At 42.6% G+C, this 19,187-nt stretch overlaps 1 protein-coding gene across 2 annotated transcripts; it reads right to left on the bottom strand.

Annotated features, from left to right (window-relative positions):
* Positions 1-310: 310 nt before the first annotated feature.
* trmt1 (tRNA methyltransferase 1) lies at positions 311-19,166 on the bottom strand. Of its 2 annotated transcripts, none has more exons than XM_086294846.1 (16): positions 18,994-19,166; positions 17,750-18,115; positions 14,114-14,303; positions 11,661-11,848; positions 11,320-11,435; positions 10,502-10,614; positions 8,330-8,478; positions 7,977-8,060; positions 7,604-7,673; positions 4,493-4,627; positions 4,220-4,305; positions 2,958-3,066; positions 2,696-2,772; positions 2,466-2,585; positions 1,287-1,401; positions 311-580 (listed from the first exon to the last, which is right to left on the bottom strand). In XM_086294846.1, the coding sequence occupies exons 2-16, from the start codon at positions 18,100-18,102 to the stop codon at positions 506-508; spliced, it is 1,980 nt and encodes a 659-aa protein (XP_086150972.1). In that variant the 5' UTR covers positions 18,103-18,115; positions 18,994-19,166; the 3' UTR covers positions 311-505. The 2 variants fall into 2 exon arrangements, with proteins under 2 accessions (XP_086150972.1, XP_086150973.1); XM_086294847.1 differs by lacking the exon at positions 18,994-19,166 and adding an exon at positions 18,811-18,940.
* Between the last annotated feature and the right edge of the window lie 21 nt (positions 19,167-19,187).

The following is a 19,187-nucleotide window of genomic DNA, read 5'->3' as shown; positions in this document are numbered from 1 at the left end:
CAGAACAGATGTTGTGCTGTTGCTGCTGCAGACCTTTTCCAGTGACAGTCATCTGTGCCTGTCTCCAGCGTGTCTTCAACCACGCAGCGATGTGAAGCCTCGGATGATCAAAAAGGGTTTTTTGGTGTTTTTTTAGTGTGAGAAGCTAAATGGCTGCTGAGGTGCTATACAAGCAACTGTTTTTGTAGTGGAAACGTAAAGAAAACTATACAAAGAGGTGCTTTTCATAACGATTTGACCTTTTGAGTGACAAAGGTGTGTCAGATTATAATCGTCCACCTGATGTTATTTATGAATATCAAAAACAGTCTCACAGCAATGACTTTATTGGTGTGAACACAGGCTGACAGTCAAAAAGAAAAAACCCTCTGGTATAGAACTAAATCATGGAAATGTTATGTACAGTAACTTTTAAAAGCCAAAACAGTCTGCTGCGCAACATTCAAACATCCATTCAAATTCCAGAAATAAGATTATTTTAAAATAAAGGAAAAATATAGAGTCATCACTCTGTTTTCTGTTCATTTGTCTGCTCCGAGTCATGGAAGTAGCAGCACTCGTCTCCGTGGGTACATGTTCCCTGAAAGACAAAAATAAAGAAATACTCATGAAAGCTGTTGGATTCTGATGTAGTAACGTCTGAACAGCCAGCAGTATGTTTTGGCTGTGGCTGCCGAGGCAGCGCGCAGCTTCTCTGGCAGGAAACCAGCAGTGTGTGGCGACCTGCCAAAGCAACCTATGGAGAAGACTAATTCGTCAGCACGAGTCTGCCGTTTCATTTTCCGCCCAGGACATCGAGACTTTACGGGACTAATTAGTATTTAGGTAATTGCCTGCCTTTAATTCAGAGGGACTTGAGTGTGCCAACAGTATGATAAAGAACCCGACGTGCTGAAGCGATCCTCACCTGCAGCGACTCCGTCAGCTGCTGCAACAGTAACGATGCTTTCTGCTCTTCCTCTCATTTTACTGTGCTGTGCACAAACATAGTTCTAAATGTTAAACAGGCAGAAACCCTTTTCACGTACTCCTAGTTTGTGAGAAAACCCCTCTGAGCAGAACCATGCCTGGGGTGGGCAGCCTTTTGCACAGATGGCCTCTTAGAAGAAGAACAGCATCATTTTGGTCTCCACCAAGTCATTACCAAAATGTTATGCTATGTTCACCAGCTAGTCACCATTTTCACCTTCAGTTGAGTGGGATGCAGGTAAAAGCACTATTTAAGAGTTTTTAATGTAAAAAAAAAAAAAAAAAAGTGTATTTAGGTTGTGTTTAGTAAATCTGACCTGTTTGAACTTCTTGCAGGGGAAGGTCTTGAGCTGAGAAGAGTCTGTGATCTGGTTCTTTCTCTTGTTCTGGAACTTTTTCCTCTTGTCTTGCAGGTCAGCAGAGATTCCACCACTGAAGGAGAGAACAAATGAGGAGAAAGATTAACAGGAAACCAGAGAAAAGAGAATAAAAAAAATAAATAAGTGGAGATGATAGAAGGAGCAACATGTGCAAGAAACAAAGAACACTGGAAGAACATGGACACAGCTTTTTTTTCTCTCCAAAGAAAAACTCAGGACTACTTTAAGTAACTAAACTAATTCAGGGTATTTAAGGTTTGGGGTTTTTTCCTACGAGGGCAATCTCAAAAGTAAGGTCACCTATCGTTTTAGAAATATTTACATCATTTTAAAGGTTGAAGAATTATTTATTTTTCTACATAATCACCATTTCACTCGCTGCATTTTTGCAGATGCTGTGGCAGTTTTACAATGCCCATGTCATACCCGCTTGCTGGCGCCACACAATCACCTTCTGGACAAATATTCTTTCAACTTTAGGAACAGGTGGGAGTCACTGGGTGCCTAGTCCGGATTGTAGGATGGGTGGGTGATGAAGTTCCAACCAAAGTTTTGCAGGAGAGTGACAATTTGACGAGCGATGTGCGGTCGCGCGTTGTCGTGGAGAATGCTTACGCCCTTGCTCAGCATTCCTCTTCTCTGGTTCTGAATTGCCCTTCTGAGTTTTTTTTCAGTGTTTCACAGTACCTGTCAGCATTTATTGTGGCAGAAAGTCAACCAACAATACCCCCTGCACGCACTTGGCGGTAGCGTTCAGCGAGAGCTCCATTTTCATAGGGCTGCCAAGCCAAGATGGAGCGTCCCAGCGAAGCTGCGCATGCTTGTTCGGGAGTGGAGGAAGCACCGATCACAACAGTGTGGCAAACAGCCGTATGAACAGTTTCTCTACGTCACCACTGCTTTGGAGACCTTAGTTCTGGGTTTGCCCTCGTATTTCTGTTGTGTTTTGTGCGTCTTTGCAGTTTTTTCTGAAGTTGCAGTGTGTTTGACCACTCAAGGCCACCGTACTTCTTGATTCAACTGACACACATTTTAGCTGCTTTGGAAACATCAGCATGTGACACTTGTGACCTCTGGACTATTAAAAAAAACGAACAAACTTGTTGTTATGGTTACCCAGCTTTGGCGCGAGCTTTGGGTCCCCAGAAGGCCTGAGGATTCTCCTGGAACCGGGTCAGGTGGCGCTTACGGGACTGAGGGTTGGCGTCCTCCCTTACAGTGAAACAGGCCTCAAAGCTACAAACACACAAACATTACAGATCTGCAGGTTAGGGCTGTGCATTTTTCAGAGACAGTGGAATCTTTTAAAGCGGTAAATGTGCTCCTGATGGCTCAAAGTGGCTCACCTGGGCTCAGTGGAGAGGATCTTGAATGCGGGGCTGGTCGGAGATAATTTCTCCCTCTTTACAGGGTTGATTTTCTCCTGCAGCAGATCATCAAACATGCATGTGTGACTTTAAATGTGTTACACGATTCTGAATAAGCATGTTCACTTTTTATTTAGTGTCGACATTTCCAGCAGGACATGGAAATGTTTAAGCAACAACAGCGTGTGGCTGTGTTCAGGATTACAAAAAATAGCTTTTCTTTTTCTCCTGTAAAGTTTACCCAGCATCGCATGATGTCCCAGATGGCTGCAGGAGGGGCGTCTGTTTTGATGGCGTTTTTACAGGCGTGAGAGAGGGAGACCCTGTGGCCAGCATGGAGGAGAGCAGACCTGAAAAGAGTGAGATAGAGGAAGGATGCGCTGATGATTCAGTTTGTGAGAAATGTGAGAGGAGGAAGGTTTTCCCTACAAACAGACAAACGGAAAGCCACGGGTAAGATATTTTTTTTCCTCCTGGAATCACTGAAAACAAACAAATGTGGACATTCACACATGCACAGCAGGAGAATAACCTAAACAACAAGGTAGAAGATGCCACAGACCGTGTTAGATATAAATGGATGAGAGCTTTAAAGCGGGGGCAGCTATGCTCATTTCCAACTCCATATTTTTTATTTAAGGATTATACTGGAGCTTTGTATACTTGACAGTTTAAAATAATCAAAATATTCTTATTAATTTGATCCAGGGCTTTGGTGCAGCAGCCGAGTTCATCGTCTGTCTGAAAGAAGCCATTTCAGCTCCCTTGCCTTCCCCTCTCCCCTTTCAGGATTGTTTCTTCTGATTGGCTGACCCTTGCAAACAAAAGATTGCAACAACAGGTGGTATGCCTCAGTCAAAGCCGTGTGTCAGATTTCAATATCAAGGTTTGACATGTCATGTGGAAAGAGATGCTCTTTCAAGTTACTGCTGACTTCCTTCTATCAGCAAAGTGTGTGTGTGTGTGTGTGTGTGTGTGTCTGTGTGTGTGTGTGTGTGTGTGTGTGTGTGTGTGTGTTACACAGTGCTTTGTAACCTTTCTGGGTGTGTGACACCTTTCTAAAGAATACATTTTGCTGTCACTGACAATTCTCTAATCAAATAAAAACTTTTTTTTAAAGACAGTAGTGTCTAACAGTGTCTGTGTGTAGTTACACAATTACACATTTGCAAAGAGTTCTTTCACAGTAAAGCTGTATCAACCAGCGAAGCGAAGTGGCAATCAGAGAGCGCGTGAACAACACTCCACGATCAAAAATGACTGCGGGTGAAATAACCGCTGCCAACTGCTTCAAAGTGACATGCATCGAGTGAATCACTTCCTGTGCGGTCGCAGCTTACGACCTACAACTAAATTTAAGAAAGCATGAGTTGTAAGTCTTTAAGAAATGCATACAGACCATCAGTTGATGCAAACTGTGTGTGTGTGTATGTATGTGTGTGTGTGTGTGTGTGTGTGTGTGTGTGTGTGTGTGTGTGTGTGTGTGTGTGTGTGTGTGTGTACCTAAACTGGAGCAGGGATGGAGTATTGCAGTGCATCGTGCTGCTCAGATTGTCCACGGTGTAATAAAGCGGCACATCCTCCAACTCCTGAAACACAGAGCACGTCACAGGCAATGAAGCTTCAGTCTGACAGGAAACTACGACTGAAACGTGATCACAGTCTATCTCACACAACAAAAAGCCGGCTAACGCCACCAACCACACCCACAGGACAATCCCATTAAATAGCACCTGTTCCAGCAGTGAGAGCATATATAAGAAAGGGAATGAGTACCTCAGTCACCATGCTCAGCACGCCCTCAATGCGTTTAGATGTCCCAAACCTGCAAGGGTTCCCCAACACGGCAGACAAAACCTTCTGGACGAACTCCAGGTCGTGGATGGACTCTGCCCAGATCGGACCGCCCAGCTGCAAAGAGGAGAGGTAGAGGCTTCAAATGGAGTTTTATGCATGCCCACACAGTAACAACCAGAAACAAGCAGGCCAGTTTATGGACATATAAACCATTTAAGTCAGTGATTCCCAAAGTATGTGCTGGGGACCCCTGGAGAGTTGCAAGGGTAATGCAGGCAGTCAGCTTGAACTTACATCTATGTACAGTAATACATTTATATAAATGTATTTATTTCAATAAAAAAGTGAATTAAAGCTGGTAATAGCAGGTGGTTAGTTTGTGATATTACTCATTACTCCAACCTAAATTCACTGCTATTATATTGAAGTTGATGCCCTGTTTGGCAGGTGTGTTGCTTTAACACGGTGCATGTGACTGGGTAGCATTAGCAATTAATAGCCAACAGCCAGAGTCGTTTATGTTTCTTGAATGAAAATTTCAATGAATCCATCTTTCTCTCTTGTATTTTGATTAGAGTGAAAACTTTGGGAGGTCCCTGTGGGATTTTTCTGGTTTTAAGTGGGCCACTGCACCCTTGACTTTAAAGTCATTTTAAAAAAACTTTAATGGAGAAAAAAAAGTCAGCTACCTTTACATTTGTTCCCAAATACAATAGAATCACATTTCAGTCAGAACCTCTACAGTCAGACTGTTTTGTTCCATCAGCAGTCATTTATGTGGCCACTTGGCGCTGCTCTGGGACCGGTCATATGGAAAGCCAGGTGAGAGAACAGAGCAGCCATACAGGGAGTAGAGAATTATTAGGCAAATGAGTATTTTGTCCACATCATCCTCTTCATGCATGTTGTCTTACTCCAAGCTGTATAGGCTCGAAAGCCTACTACCAATTAAGCATATTAGTGTGATGTGCATCTCTGTAATGAGAAGGGGTGTGGTCTAATGACATCAACACCCTATATCAGGTGTGCATAATTATTAGGCAACGTCCTTTCCTTTGGCAAAATGGGTCAAAAGAAGGACTTGACAGGCTCAGAAAAGTCAAAAATAGTGAGATATCTTGCAGAGGGATGCAGCAGTCTGAAAATTGCAAAGCTTCTGAAGCGTGATCATCGAACAATCAAGCGTTTCATTCAAAATAGTCAACAGGGTCGCAAGAAGCGTGTGGAAAAACCAAGGCGCAAAATAACTGCTCATGAACTGAGAAAAGTCAAGCGTGCAGCTGCCAAGATGCCACTTGCCACCAGTTTGGCCATATTTCAGAGCTGCAACATCACTGGAGTGCCCAAAAGCACAAGGTGTGCAATACTCAGAGACATGGCCAAGGTAAGAAAGGCTGAAAGACGACCACCACTGAACAAGACACACAAGCTGAAACGTCAAGACTGGGCCAAGAAATATCTCAAGACTGGTTTTTCTAAGGTTTTATGGACTGATGAAATGAGAGTGAGTCTTGATGGGCCAGATGGATGGGCCCGTGGCTGGATTGGTAAAGGGCAGAGAGCTCCAGTCCGACTCAGACGCCAGCAAGGTGGAGGTGGAGTACTGGTTTGGGCTGGTATCATCAAAGATGAGCTTGTGGGGCCTTTTCGGGTTGAGGATGGAGTCAAGCTCAACTCCCAGTCCTACTGCCAGTTTCTGGAAGACACCTTCTTCAAGCAGTGGTACAGGAAGAAGTCTGCATCTTTCAAGAAAAACATGATTTTCATGCAGGACAATGCTCCATCACACGCGTCCAAGTACTCCACAGCGTGGCTGGCAAGAAAGGGTATAAAAGAAGAAAAACTAATGACATGACCTCCTTGTTCGCCTGATCTGAACCCCATTGAGAACCTGTGGTCCATCATCAAATGTGAGATTTACAAGGAGGGAAAACAGTGCACCTCTCTGAACAGTGTCTGGGAGGCTGTGGTTGCTGCTGCACGCAATGTTGATGGTGAACAGATCAAAACACTGACAGAATCCATGGATGGCAGGCTTTTGAGTGTCCTTGCAAAGAAAGGTGGCTATATTGGTCGCTGATTTGTTTTTGTTTTGTTTTTGAATGTCAGAAATGTATATTTGTGAATGTGGAGATGTTATATTGGTTTCACTGGTAAAAATAAATAATTGAAATGGGTATATATTTGTTTTTTGTTAAGTTGCCTAATTATTATGCACAGTAATAGTCACCTGCACACACAGATATCCCCCTAAAATAGCTAAAACTAAAAACTACTTCCAAAAACATTCAGCTTTGATATTAATGAGTTTTTTGGGTTCATTGAGAACATGGTTGTTGTTCAATAATAAAATTATTCCTCAAAAATACAACTTGCCTAATAATTCTGCACTCCCTGTAAATGACAACACAACCACACTGATTTGACTGGACACAGCACAACAGGTGGAGTTGGGTTGCTAGGCAACCTACAGATGCCCACAAACTCTAGGTAGGACAAAACAGCTTCAAAACTGTGCTCTGTATTACAAACATAAGATCAGCTGATGTGATTGGTGTTAGTCCTGCATGAACCAGCACTACACTCGACATTCTGATGTTTTTCAATTGAATCCACAGTTTCCACAGTCTGATAACTTGTGCTGCAAAGTCAATGAAGGCGATTTTAGAGTACTTCATTATTCCATCTGCTAAGACATTTTATAGAAATGCTAATTTCACTTCCCAGCAGCACTTAGCACCTCCCCACAGTGCCAAAACTAGTACCAAATGGTTTGCCAACCATGTTATTACTGTGCTCGATTAGCGTAAACCCCACACAGAATCTGTGAAGTATTTTCAAGAGGAAGATCCACCCGACAAGCTGAAGGCAGCTGTCAAAGCAACCTGGGCTTCAGTAACACCTCAGCAGGGCCAAAAGCTGATCGCCTCCATACAGTAATATGTGGTAAGGAGGAGGCCCAGCCAAGTACTGTGAATGTATCAGTGATCATATGCTTGAGAAGTGGGACATTTCTGCCATAACCACCAAAACAAAAACTGTAACCCAGAGCGAATGCTAGCACACTGACGTGACGTGTTTGTGCATCACCTGATGTCTCTGTCCGCAGTGCTCACATTCTGGTCCAACCGGTGGCCCGGTGGCAGCAGAATACTTCATGCTGAAATCAAACAGACATCGACTTTACCGCACGCAGTGATCATCAAGTAACACAGAGGGGTTCTCTGAACAGCAAACCTCACATTTAATAGTAAAGCATTTAGCCAAACGTATCCATCCATGGCTCCTTGAAGTCAACCTTTTGATTGAGTTCAACCTAAGATTTTTACATCCAAAAAGAAACAGAAACACCATAAACTGAGGACTTTATTTCAAGCCGCCAGTTCACTGATGAGCACACCTCGACTGAACCATCACACACAGAACCTCATTAGAAGCAGCAGCAGAGTGTTTAGTGTCTCACTGTTTTCCGTTGCTTGTTCTCCTGCCCATTCTCTGCAAGTGGAAAGCCCCGCAGCCGACACAGTTGTACACCAGCGCCTGCTTACTGCAACAAAGAGAGACGGGACGCAACTGCAGTGTCATTTTGTGTTTCAATACTGAGCACATCAGTCATAATATCATCTTTTAGTGTCACGTACCCAGATTTCTATTATTCTATTAGCACTTTACTTTTACCCTCACAAATCCCCCTGCTGCTGTTACTTTGTGCATTTGTTCCTGCAGTGACCCAGTTTCAGGATCATTCATCTTTCATCACACAGGATAGATCAGCCTTTGTTAGCAGACAGTGTGTGCGTGTGTGTGAGCGAGCACCTGGCTGAGTTTTTGACTGTAGCCTGTCCTGTGAAGACGCGGACGAAGACTCGAATGTAAAAGTCGACGCTGACGGACAGCAGGGGCTGGATGTATCGCTGGTACACTCCTGCCCTCTGGTCCAAACTGTGCAGGATGATACGCAGAGCCTGGAGTTCAAAGATGGAGAGAGGCACGTATTCAGCACTTTTTTTTTCTCTTGCTGTGAAAATCTGGAAAACATCTCGGATCTGTTTACAGGGATGTGAGGAAATTATGTTGGATAAGAAGTTTTATTCAGCTGCAGAGGGGTTTCTTTTTCATCAAATCAAATAGAATTTATGAGTTTTTTTTAATGATCCTTGCATTTATGTTCCATTACTGCCACTCACAGCTAGAGATTGTGTGAATTCCACTACTGTGTGGAAAACTACTTGTGCTATATGCAGCATGAAATCAGATCATGATAGCACATGAGAAGGTGGGAAAAAGAAGAAAAGACCTTTATGAGAACACCACACATGTTCTGGCTGTGGTGCAAACACATTCACCAGTTGCTCTTTTCTTGTATTTCTGCCAAAGAAAATATTCAACGAGAACGGCGTTGTCTACACGATGACTCTTTGGATGGTTGCCCAAGCATACTGTGTAATTTATTGTTATCCATCTGGATCCCACTGAGACAGCTGCATGTTTGACTTAGATGACTCGATAAGCCCTTCACCCTTATTTTAAAAAGCCACCTACAGTCTTCCTGTCTCATGTTTCCCTACAGGCAGGTAACAGTCGTGACTTTCACTCATCAAATAAGTGTAAAATTTATCCTTCTGCTTTTCAAACATGTAGAATTGTGTGGTATATATTTTATGTCTTTTACTTTTTTCTGTATTTTTTGCATATATTTTGTTATTTTACTAATATTTCATTTCAATCCAATTCATTTTTATTTATATAGTGCCAAATCACAACAACAGTCTCCTTATATTATAAAGGTAAAGACCCTGCAATAATACAGAGAAAACTCACAAATCTGACAAAACATGAGAAAGCACTTAGTGATGGTGGGAAAGAAAAACTCCCTTTTAACAGGAAGAAACCTCCAGCAGAACCAGGCTCAGGGAGGGGCGGGGCCATCTGCTGTGACCCGTTGGGATGAGGGGAGGGAGACGAGACAAAGGCATACTGTGAACGTGATCCAAAGATTAATCAATTACTAATAATTAAACACATAATGAGTTTAGAAGAAACACCCAGTGGATCAGGGGAAGCACCGAGCAGCCAAGGCCTATTGCTGCATATATAAGGGAGGATTCGGGGTCACCTGATCCAACCCTAACTTTATCCCTTATCAAAAAGGAAAGTTTTAAGCCTAATCTTAAAGGTAGAGAGTGTTTGTCTCCCAAATCTTAACAGGAAAGGGAGCCACAAGTAAGCCTGCAGTCTGAGAGTGAAGTTATCTACTGGGGTGATACAGTACTCTGAGGTTTTTAAGATAAGATGGGGGATGATTATTAAAGATCTTTTATGTCCTGGATTTAACAGGGAGCCAGTGAAGAGAAGCCAAAACAGGAGAAATATGTTCTTCCTTTCTAGTCCCTGTCAGTACTCTCGCTGCATCATTTTGGATCAACTGAAGGCTTTTCAGGGAGTTTTCTAATTACATGTAATAAAACAGTCAATTCTGAGTCTCTCATCCCGAAACTGACTCCAACATCTTGGACTGCAGCTGGTGACGGCTGTCCCGGTGATCCGTTACTAGCCGGAGGTCCAACTTACACTGTACCTGAAGCAAGTGCAGGCTTGATGCCTTCAGGTTGAACAGAAAGTAGAGTCACCATCTGCGGTCCAAAATGGAGGAGCTGGAGATGATCCACAAGAAGAGGAACTTCTGGAGAGGTAGCCAATCATTGCTCTGCTATTTCTTTTCCCAAAGTGTGCACACTGAAGGATTATAACCTCAGACAATCGCAACAAGAATAAAATATCATTTGTTTTTGACGTCACGAAAACTCACTTGGCTAAATTGAACGTACGATTACTTACAGCGTCACCGTCTCACTCAGATACATTCTGCATGCTTACACACTAATGCAAACATGACTGTGCATGTACTGCAATGTGTCATTTTCACATTTCTGAGAGTGAGCCAGAGTGTGGAGAGTGTTTGTTTGTGTGTATACTCTGTGCCCTCACCATTTCATGACAATATTTGGCTTTGATGGAGACTGAACCGTATTTGCTGTAGCAAGTCTCTCCACTGTTTCCTGCCATCACCGCCATGTCTGTACAGGTTATACATAAAAGACCTGGGGGGGGGGGGAGAGAGAGAGAAGACGAGAAATCTAAAAGACTGAAATTTATAAACCTGCAGTGGCAGCTTAACCGTGTAGATTAGACATCATACATATACACAAAAAGACACACACACACACACACACACGCACACGCACACACACACACACGCACACGCTATTCTCTGCTTTGTGACAAACAAAGTGATTTTGACACTTAAAGTGGATCAAACCAAACAAGAATTATTTCACTAACAATCTCTCGCCCACTTCTGAGCAGCTGCCAAACTGATTTTATGGTGAATTTTGAAAAGTAATCTGAATTCACTTCAGATGCAACGCAGTGTTGAAAACAGCTCCGTGTGGTGTCAGCTTCTACCTCCATTATTGGGCTACATACAACAGGCCATTAAGCTGGCAAGGAGCACTTTACCGAGCTCCTTAGTGTACGATCTTTACTTTAGAATATGAAGCACCTAGAGGTGGCTGTTGTTGTGATTTGTTGCTATAAAAATCACATTTAATTGAAACTTTCAGCCAGTTAACATTTAGTCTATCACACACATGCACCATGCTGTTGGCTTTTTAAAAGACTGCATACATGCATGTGTCAGCAGCCTCTGCACTAGTTGAATATTTGCAGTTACAACAGTGATCTGAAACTTTCCACATCCCTGAAAGTGATGAAACCTAGAGGAGCTGCTACGGTGAACTACCCACCTCCTTCACTGACAGACTGAACGGCAGCATCCAGGAAAGAGGCCGGGCTACCGTAGGGATCCAGATCAATGACGTCATAGCGATCCTTCTTCGCTCGCATGTCATACATCAGCATGCTGTGTTTAAAACCCGAGAGAGAAATTTTTATTTATTTATCTTAAATGGTAAATTTGGATAAAAGCAACAAAAAAAGATGCTCATGAGAAATGTGAACAGGAGGTCAAAGGTCAAAAGTGAAGAACAATGAAACAAGAAGTAATGGGGGGGAAAGAAGATGGTACTGAACAGTGGAGCTGATAAAAGTGGGAAGTAAAGCAGCAGAACATGCTGACTAGTCATACCTGGCATCTCTGCAGCTGGCCTGGAGCAGGTGGCTCACTCCGTTGTACTGGGCATTCCTGGCGATCAGAGCCGCCGCCTTAGCAGAGAAGTCGTTGGCAGTGACGCTCTGCAGGCCTGGGACCTCCAGAGCAAAACGCACCGAGCGCAAACCAGATGCTGCTAGGCCCTCCAGGACACGCAGACCACGCTGACACAAAAGGTTTGGGGAAACACACTTAACGTTCCACAAAGACACACACACGCACTCTTTGGCCTCTTGGCAGCAACAGAAACAAGTCCTGAAAACGAAAATTACACATTGCCGGCCAAAAATTACGAGCTCTTTAATCAAAGAGTTGCTTTACGTTTTTGAATATACACCACATCTTCCAAATATATGGTGTAGTAGTCTCTGATATAATTCAGGTGTTCCTATCACTTCCAAGGCCACAGGTGTATAAAAACAAGCAAATTTGTGGGAACAGTTTGGGGATGGCCCCTTCCTGTTCCAGCATGACTGCACATCAGTGCACAAAGCAAAGTCCATAAAGACACGGATGAGCGAGTTTGGTTTGGAACAACTTGACTGGCTTTCACAGAATCCTGACCTCAACTCGACAGAACACCTTCGGGATGAATTAGAGTGGAGACTGTTAGCCAGGGCTTCTCATCCAATATCTGTGTCTCACCTCACAATACACTTCTACAAGAATGCTCAAAAATTCCCATAAGCACTCCTAAACCTTGAGTAAGATTTTCCCACAAGAGAGCAAGTTTACAGTTACAACTAGATTTACTCTCATTTCGCTTCATTTTGGTCTCCAATAACTCGATAATAACAATAAAAAAAGAATCCAACTCTTTAACAACAACATTCTTCACTGAGCTCATGATTGATCATCGACTCTGCAAAAGAATGCAAAGACTGACTGGAAGACACAGAAACAGTGCTGAGGAGGATTTTATGTTTACTTATATGGAACAACTCTTTATTTTTCTCAGGTCAATTCACAACTGCTGGAACAGAAAATGTGAAAACGTTGCTCCCTCTGTGTACATATTCCCTCAAAGGCTACGTTCACACTGCAGGTCTTAATGCTCAATTCCGATTTTTTGATCAAATCCGATTTTTTTGTCTGCGTGTTCACACTACAAATAAAATGCGACAGCAAACGCGCTCTAGTGTGAACGCTCAAAGCGGCCCGCATGCGCAAAAGAAGACTTCACACACAACGCGCTCTGTTTAGACCCAGAGCAAACAGTATTGTTTGACTGATGGCCCTTAATATAAAGAGTTCGGACTTTACATTTCCCAATTTTTGCTTTAAGTTATTTTGTTATTTACATAATAATGTAAATAACCTAATAATGATCCTTATTGCTGTTTTAGAGAGGAGCGGTGCTTCAAAGGATAGTTGCAGATTTCTGTCAGAATCTGCAGATTATACAGTACAAATAAAATGTTCACGTTTCTCCAACATCGTCTTCCCAACAGTTTCACTGACATCTACACTGGATGGCCAGAGAAGCGTTCGCGATGTCTTCTCTGGCGCTTCTCTGGCGCTTCTCTGGCGCTGATAATTGGCGTCTGTCTTGTGTCAGTGACGTAAAAGACGGATTTAATGCGACCTGACCGTTCAAACAGCAGTCGCTTTCTAAAACATCGGATATGTATCGGATTCAGTACCACATACGAAAGTGACCCAGATCGGATTTGAAAATATCGGATTTGTGCCGTTCACACTGTCATACCATGATCGGATATGGGTCGCATAGGGTCAAAAAAAAATCGGATTTGATGTGCTTTCGCCTGCAGTGTGAACGTAGCCAAAAAAACATTTTCATTTTGAAGCTGGTCGCTGCTCTCATGTTTTTCCTTCCTTATTGAGAATTAATCAACTCAAAGTGAAACTGAAACTAATTAAAAAAATGTGAGAGCTGTATTCAGGGAAAGCTGGGATCACCAGCAACTGTTCTAATTAACAAAACAAAGACAAAAACCTTCAGTCTAATGACACTAATGAGATTATATCAACTTCATAACATGTTTTGAAGTTTCTTGAAAATGATCCAATTGCCTCTCGACCACTTGTGGCCCCCAAAGTGTGAAATTGGCCTCTATCGAAGGATTTTCCACTGGAACCAGTGCATATGATTTTAGCATGGGAGGTCCCTCTGGGCAGTAATAATACCTGGCTTTTAGATACAGAACCATTCACATAGAAATACAAGTACACCACTTGTTCTGCCTTGTTCATGTTCATTATCATCCTAAAGTCTTCAGATGGTATTTAATTTAACTTCCACACGTGAATAAATCAGGCTCTGGATCGTACGCATGAACAAAACCTTCTAAACTAGAAGCTGGATACATGTACCATTAAAATCCTGCATTTGTATTCATACATAGCAATAAAAGCCTGTTGGTGTGCCACTGCACTAAAAAATACATAAATAAATCACTCTTACATACCTCACATCTCTCCCCCGCAGCTGCCGTTACAGCTGGCTCCTCTGATCCGTTTTTCTCCTCCGTCTGTGCCTCGGCCTCGTTTGTCTCCTCTGACAGAGAGACCACCACCCTCTCCTGTTCGCCTGGCACCACCACCTTCACCCCTCGCTGAGCCAGCAGCTCTCTCGCAAACTCTGTGATCACAGCACATCTGGAAAGAAGAAAGGGAATGTTTACTTATAAACGCACACGTGAGAGAAAAATGAGAACGGGGTCCAGGCAGAGCAGTAACTCTCAGGACTTTCTCTCTCCTTCAGACACATCTCCTGTGACACGGGAGATGTGTCCACACAGATGAAAGACCAATAAGAAAATTAGAGAGAGAAAAAAAAAAATCACAAATCCTGCTCTGTAGTTTCTTGTAGTTGTGGCTCGATCTTTCCAAAGATGCTCAAACAAGGTTGTCAAACAGCAACTGAGTGATGAGTTTTCTTTGTAAAGAGAGCAGCCGTGTCCTGCTGAAGGTTTTAGGTTTTCAGTCTTGAGTGTTGCTCTGAAGTGTTCGTCTCTCAAAACTACCTTGCAAAAAGACACATTTAATGAATCTAGATGGTTTCTTGAGAACAAAGAGCAGGTCTCGATTGTGCCACTATGTGGCCAGTAGTAAAAAATATATGTTATGGTTCGTTTTTTGTTTGTTTTTTGTTTTAATGGCAAGTTCTTAAAAATTCATCCTGTAAAAAAGAAAGGTCAACAAAGCTCAGGAAGTTTGTTGATTGTTTAACAATGCAAATACTTTTGAGGCCACTGTAGAAGCGATTTCTAACAATCTTCTCCCTGACCAGGGAAAGTCACCAGCATTTCAGGGGTTTTTGTGACTTTTTTCTATTAATTAACACACTTTTGTTAATGAAATGACAGGAAAAGCAGATTATTACTGTACATAAAGGATGGATGAAGCCACAGGGACGTCACCGTCTGATGAAAGTGAAATCCTGCCCCGAGGCAGGCCACTTCACCACCGGGACTCTTCTACTACCATGTTAAATGATGCAGTGTTCACGTTTTCCCAAACAGAATTGCACATTATGAACAGTTTTCCACTTTGGCTCAGTCCATTTTAAATGGGCTTTGGCCCCTAAAACAAAACATGCCTGTTTCTAATGCAGTGCTGCCTGAGGGCATCCAGTAATGATTTATGGCCTTGTCCAGTCCGCACAGAGATTTCTGTAATTTTACAGAATTTTTGGATTTTGATTTTTCTCAGATTGGTGAACCTGTGGCCAACTTTATTTCTGACAAACTGTCTCTCTAAGATGCTTTTTTGATTCTCCTTCATGTTACTGACCTGTTGCCAAATAACCTAATTAGTTGAAAAATGTTTGTCCGAGTGATCCTTTATAGTATCACTTACTTTTCCAGCCTTTATTCCCCACAGCCCAACGTTTAAGACGTGCAATTGCCATAAAATTCAAAATGAGCAAATAATTTAATAAAATGTCTCAGTTTATGCACTGCAATGTGTTTTTATTTACATTTTACACAGGGTCCCAACTTTTTGCACTTGGGATTATATACTGGTTTGTGTCTGTGTTGCTCTGGATAATTAATTAAACACGAGTTACTATAACAGAAACACAGGAAGAAGTGAGACTTCAGGACAGAGTCAATGCATGGATCATCTGAGCCATGAAAATAAAGAAACTGCATATGTTCACAGTGCATATGTTTGGGGAATACGTACTATTTTATTAGTATAATGGGCATGCTAGACACAATTACCACCTGCTGTAATTTGTTTTACAGAAGTAATATCCTTGTGCTAAACAAAACGCTCTATTTACACCACATATTCCTACTAAACGCACATGTCACAGTTCACTGAGTCACTTTAGTGTTAATGTTAGGAGGTAGGGCTGGGCGATATGACCCAAAATTCATATCTCGATATTTTTTAGCTGGATGGCGATATAAGATATATCTCGATATATTTTTTTAAAGCCATAAAGTAAGAACAAGAAGAGAGTTCTTAGTCAAAGCTGTGTCCCAGATGTCACACAGGCACTTTTATTAACATAGAGCAGATGTACATAAAATTTACTCAAAAATAAATTATGAGCATTTATTAAATAATAATGCTCCATAAATAAAAGAAAACAATGTTGTTTTTGTGCATAACAAAAAGCTCACAATTGTGCAGTCAAAATGTAAACTAAAAGACGCTGAGCACAATAACAAAGACAGATTTCACAGCTGCTCTGTTCCCTACTTGTACTGCGTGACTGACAGCCTGGAGTTTGAAATCCGCTTCGCAACCACGTCTCTTAACAGGTGCCATTTATGGTCCTTATACACAGTAGGGTAATATTACGTTGAAGCACAGTACGTATCACTCCGCGAGGCTCAGCCGTAATGCTCCGACAATCCATCAAGCGGTGCAGCTCCGTAGCTTACCAAAGTCGTACTAAAACATTTTTTGACAGATTGCTGAGCGCCGTGTTCCACATAAAATCGGTTCGCGGCCATCAAGCACAACCAGAATTCATACATAAGGCGCGCTGTCAACTTTTGAGAAAATGAAAGGATTTTAGTCCGTGCAGCACCTCTGGGCTGCATGGCGTTAGCGTGGTTAGCTCGTTAGCGTGGTTAGCTAGCTAACACATTGACGCCGTCCAGCCCCACGCACGGGGCGATGCGCAGTAACTCGTTAACGGAGATTTGCCGTGTCCATCTTGTCGCTTCCTGCAGGTGAAGCGATGGGGGAGGAGGGGGAGTTGTGTTCAGTGAAAGAGAGGCGAGGCCGAGTAACGTTGCGTAGAGACGGAAGTGGACGAAAGAGAGGCAAACTTGCGGCTACACAAGTATAATTATAACGTAACATAGACTATATCGATATAAAGGATATTGTCAGATCTTATATCTCGTATAAAAATATATCGATATTTTTTAAAAACTCGATATATCGCCCAGCTCTATTAGGAGGGTATACTTAAGGCTACCGCACAGGTTACAGGAGTGGGTACAGAGCTGCATTCTAGGGGCGACCGCAGCTCAGGGGGTTGGGAAGCGCATCTGTAACCAGAAGGTTGCCGGTTTGATCCCCGGGCTCTGTGTCCTGGTCGTTGTGTCAAGACACTTTACCCTACCGCCTACTGGTGTTGGTGAGAGGGGCCGATGGCGCGATATGGCAGGCTCCCTTCTGTCAGGCTGCCCCAGGGCAGCTGTGACTACAACTGTAGCTTGCTTCCACCAGTGTGTGAATGCGAGAGTGAATGAATAGTGGCATTGTAAAGCGCTTTGGGTGCCTTGAAAAGCTCTATATAAATCCAATCAATTATTATTATTATTATTAGATTTAATCAGAGCTACAAAAATCAGTCTTAATTACATACCTACAGAGTTTAGCTTGTCCAACTCTCTGACATATAGACCCAACAAGTAGGGCCTTGTCTCTCTTTAATATGTTTCATAAAGTGTCAATGACATAGTCAAAACATGCTTATATCACATCTCAATGAGCCTGGAAAAACCTGGATTTAGACACCTTATTTTATCTAAATCACACTTTGACTGTTACTGTTCCATCAGTTTTTCTTTTAACATGGAGACAGTTGTGGATACTTTGCAAGTGGCAATAAAGGCGAAGTTCATACTCACGTTAAATCTCTGTTGAACTCCTGCACTGGGTTATAAAACACCTCATTGGCACTGGGGAACAAGATGGCTGCCTTTCCCTCTTTAACCACTGTCTCTCCTGGTAACAGTCCCACAGAAGGCATCTTCTCCTGGTCACCTGTAGAGATAGTGGCGGACTGGCCCGTGCCATCTGCTGAAGATTCAGCAGATGCAGCTGGAGGGTTAGAGGCAGGAACTTCAGTTTCCATGAATCTCACTCCCCTGCTAGCAGCAGCTGCACTCCACCGAAATCCGTGTCCGGCTGAATGCGTGCGAGAGGGATGCAGGTGATGGGAGATGATGAAGGGGAACAGCCGGGCTGTCCGCACCAGCATAAAGCCACAATGGCTGCAAGGAAACACACATTTAAAATGTCTTAAGTAATATGTTGGCTTAAAAAAAGAACAACCTCACAGTTTCCTCAACACAGACTTGAATCACGCACACCTTCAATAAAGAGCCGTTACATGCAATTCTTAATGGTACACTACAGCCTTGGCAGTCATCAGATCTCAAAAAATATGGGTTATTTTGTGTGAGACAGCACACACTACAACCATGACAATACCACATCAGTAGAGCTTGACTCGTCTGGAGTTCATGCTTTTGAAGAATCAATGGGTGTTCTGCCATTAACCATTAACCAGATGATCTCTAGCTGATTTCTTTGAATGAGCAGCTAAGCAGCTGTTAATCACTTTTTTGATTAATAAAAATAAATGAAAGTGAGAGGTGCAATTTTCTTAGTGTTCTTAGAAAAGCTTTAAACGGTAAATAGGTTTTCTGACCGAACTTGGAAACTCATATTTCATTTGTGATGTGACAAAAAGCCACATACCCGAGCCTTTCCTTTCACTGGAGTGTGAATGAACACATTCATATGCATTTTAGCACACTAGTTTATCGTGCTCATCAAAACGTTAATGGTATCCTTTGAGTCCCCAAAGAAGTTTTAACTTTTTAAATGGCTTACACAGCTGCTGCAGAGTACAGGTTCGCCCAGTCACTGATGGAATATCCTCTAAAATGTACTTTTAACTCACCTTTGTAGCTTCTACAGTTCAGTCGTTCAATAAAATAACAGTGAGTAAATCTCTGCTCTGTTGAAACGGAGCAGAAACGGATGTTACTACGGTAACGTTTCTGCATACAACATACATTATCGCCGCAAACTAATTAGCATGTTGACTAGCTAGGCTAAATAAGCAAAGGTTAAGTGCTTTTACCCGTGTCACCTCCTCTGCGTGGACACTGGCTCTCCTGTTTTCTCAGAAGTTTTATTATTTTGTTTCCAAAGCAACGGGCACCCCTGTGCTAGCTGTTTACTCTCTGTTACACACCGCTTGCGGTTCGCTCTCACATTAACACATGGAAGCTGCCATGTTTGAAGCGAGCGACTCTACGGAGGCCCGCGCGGGCA

The sequence above is a fragment of the Aulonocara sp. 'chitande type north' Nkhata Bay genome, linkage group LG6 (genome assembly GCF_057382095.1).
Source record: "Aulonocara sp. 'chitande type north' Nkhata Bay isolate Kocher_YH1m ecotype deep benthic linkage group LG6, A_spYH_male_GT1.1, whole genome shotgun sequence".
In the NCBI taxonomy this organism is placed as follows: Eukaryota; Metazoa; Chordata; class Actinopteri; order Cichliformes; family Cichlidae; genus Aulonocara; species Aulonocara sp. 'chitande type north' Nkhata Bay.
Note: the sequence above shows the minus strand (reverse complement) of the source record. Positions and strands in the feature narration are given on the sequence as shown.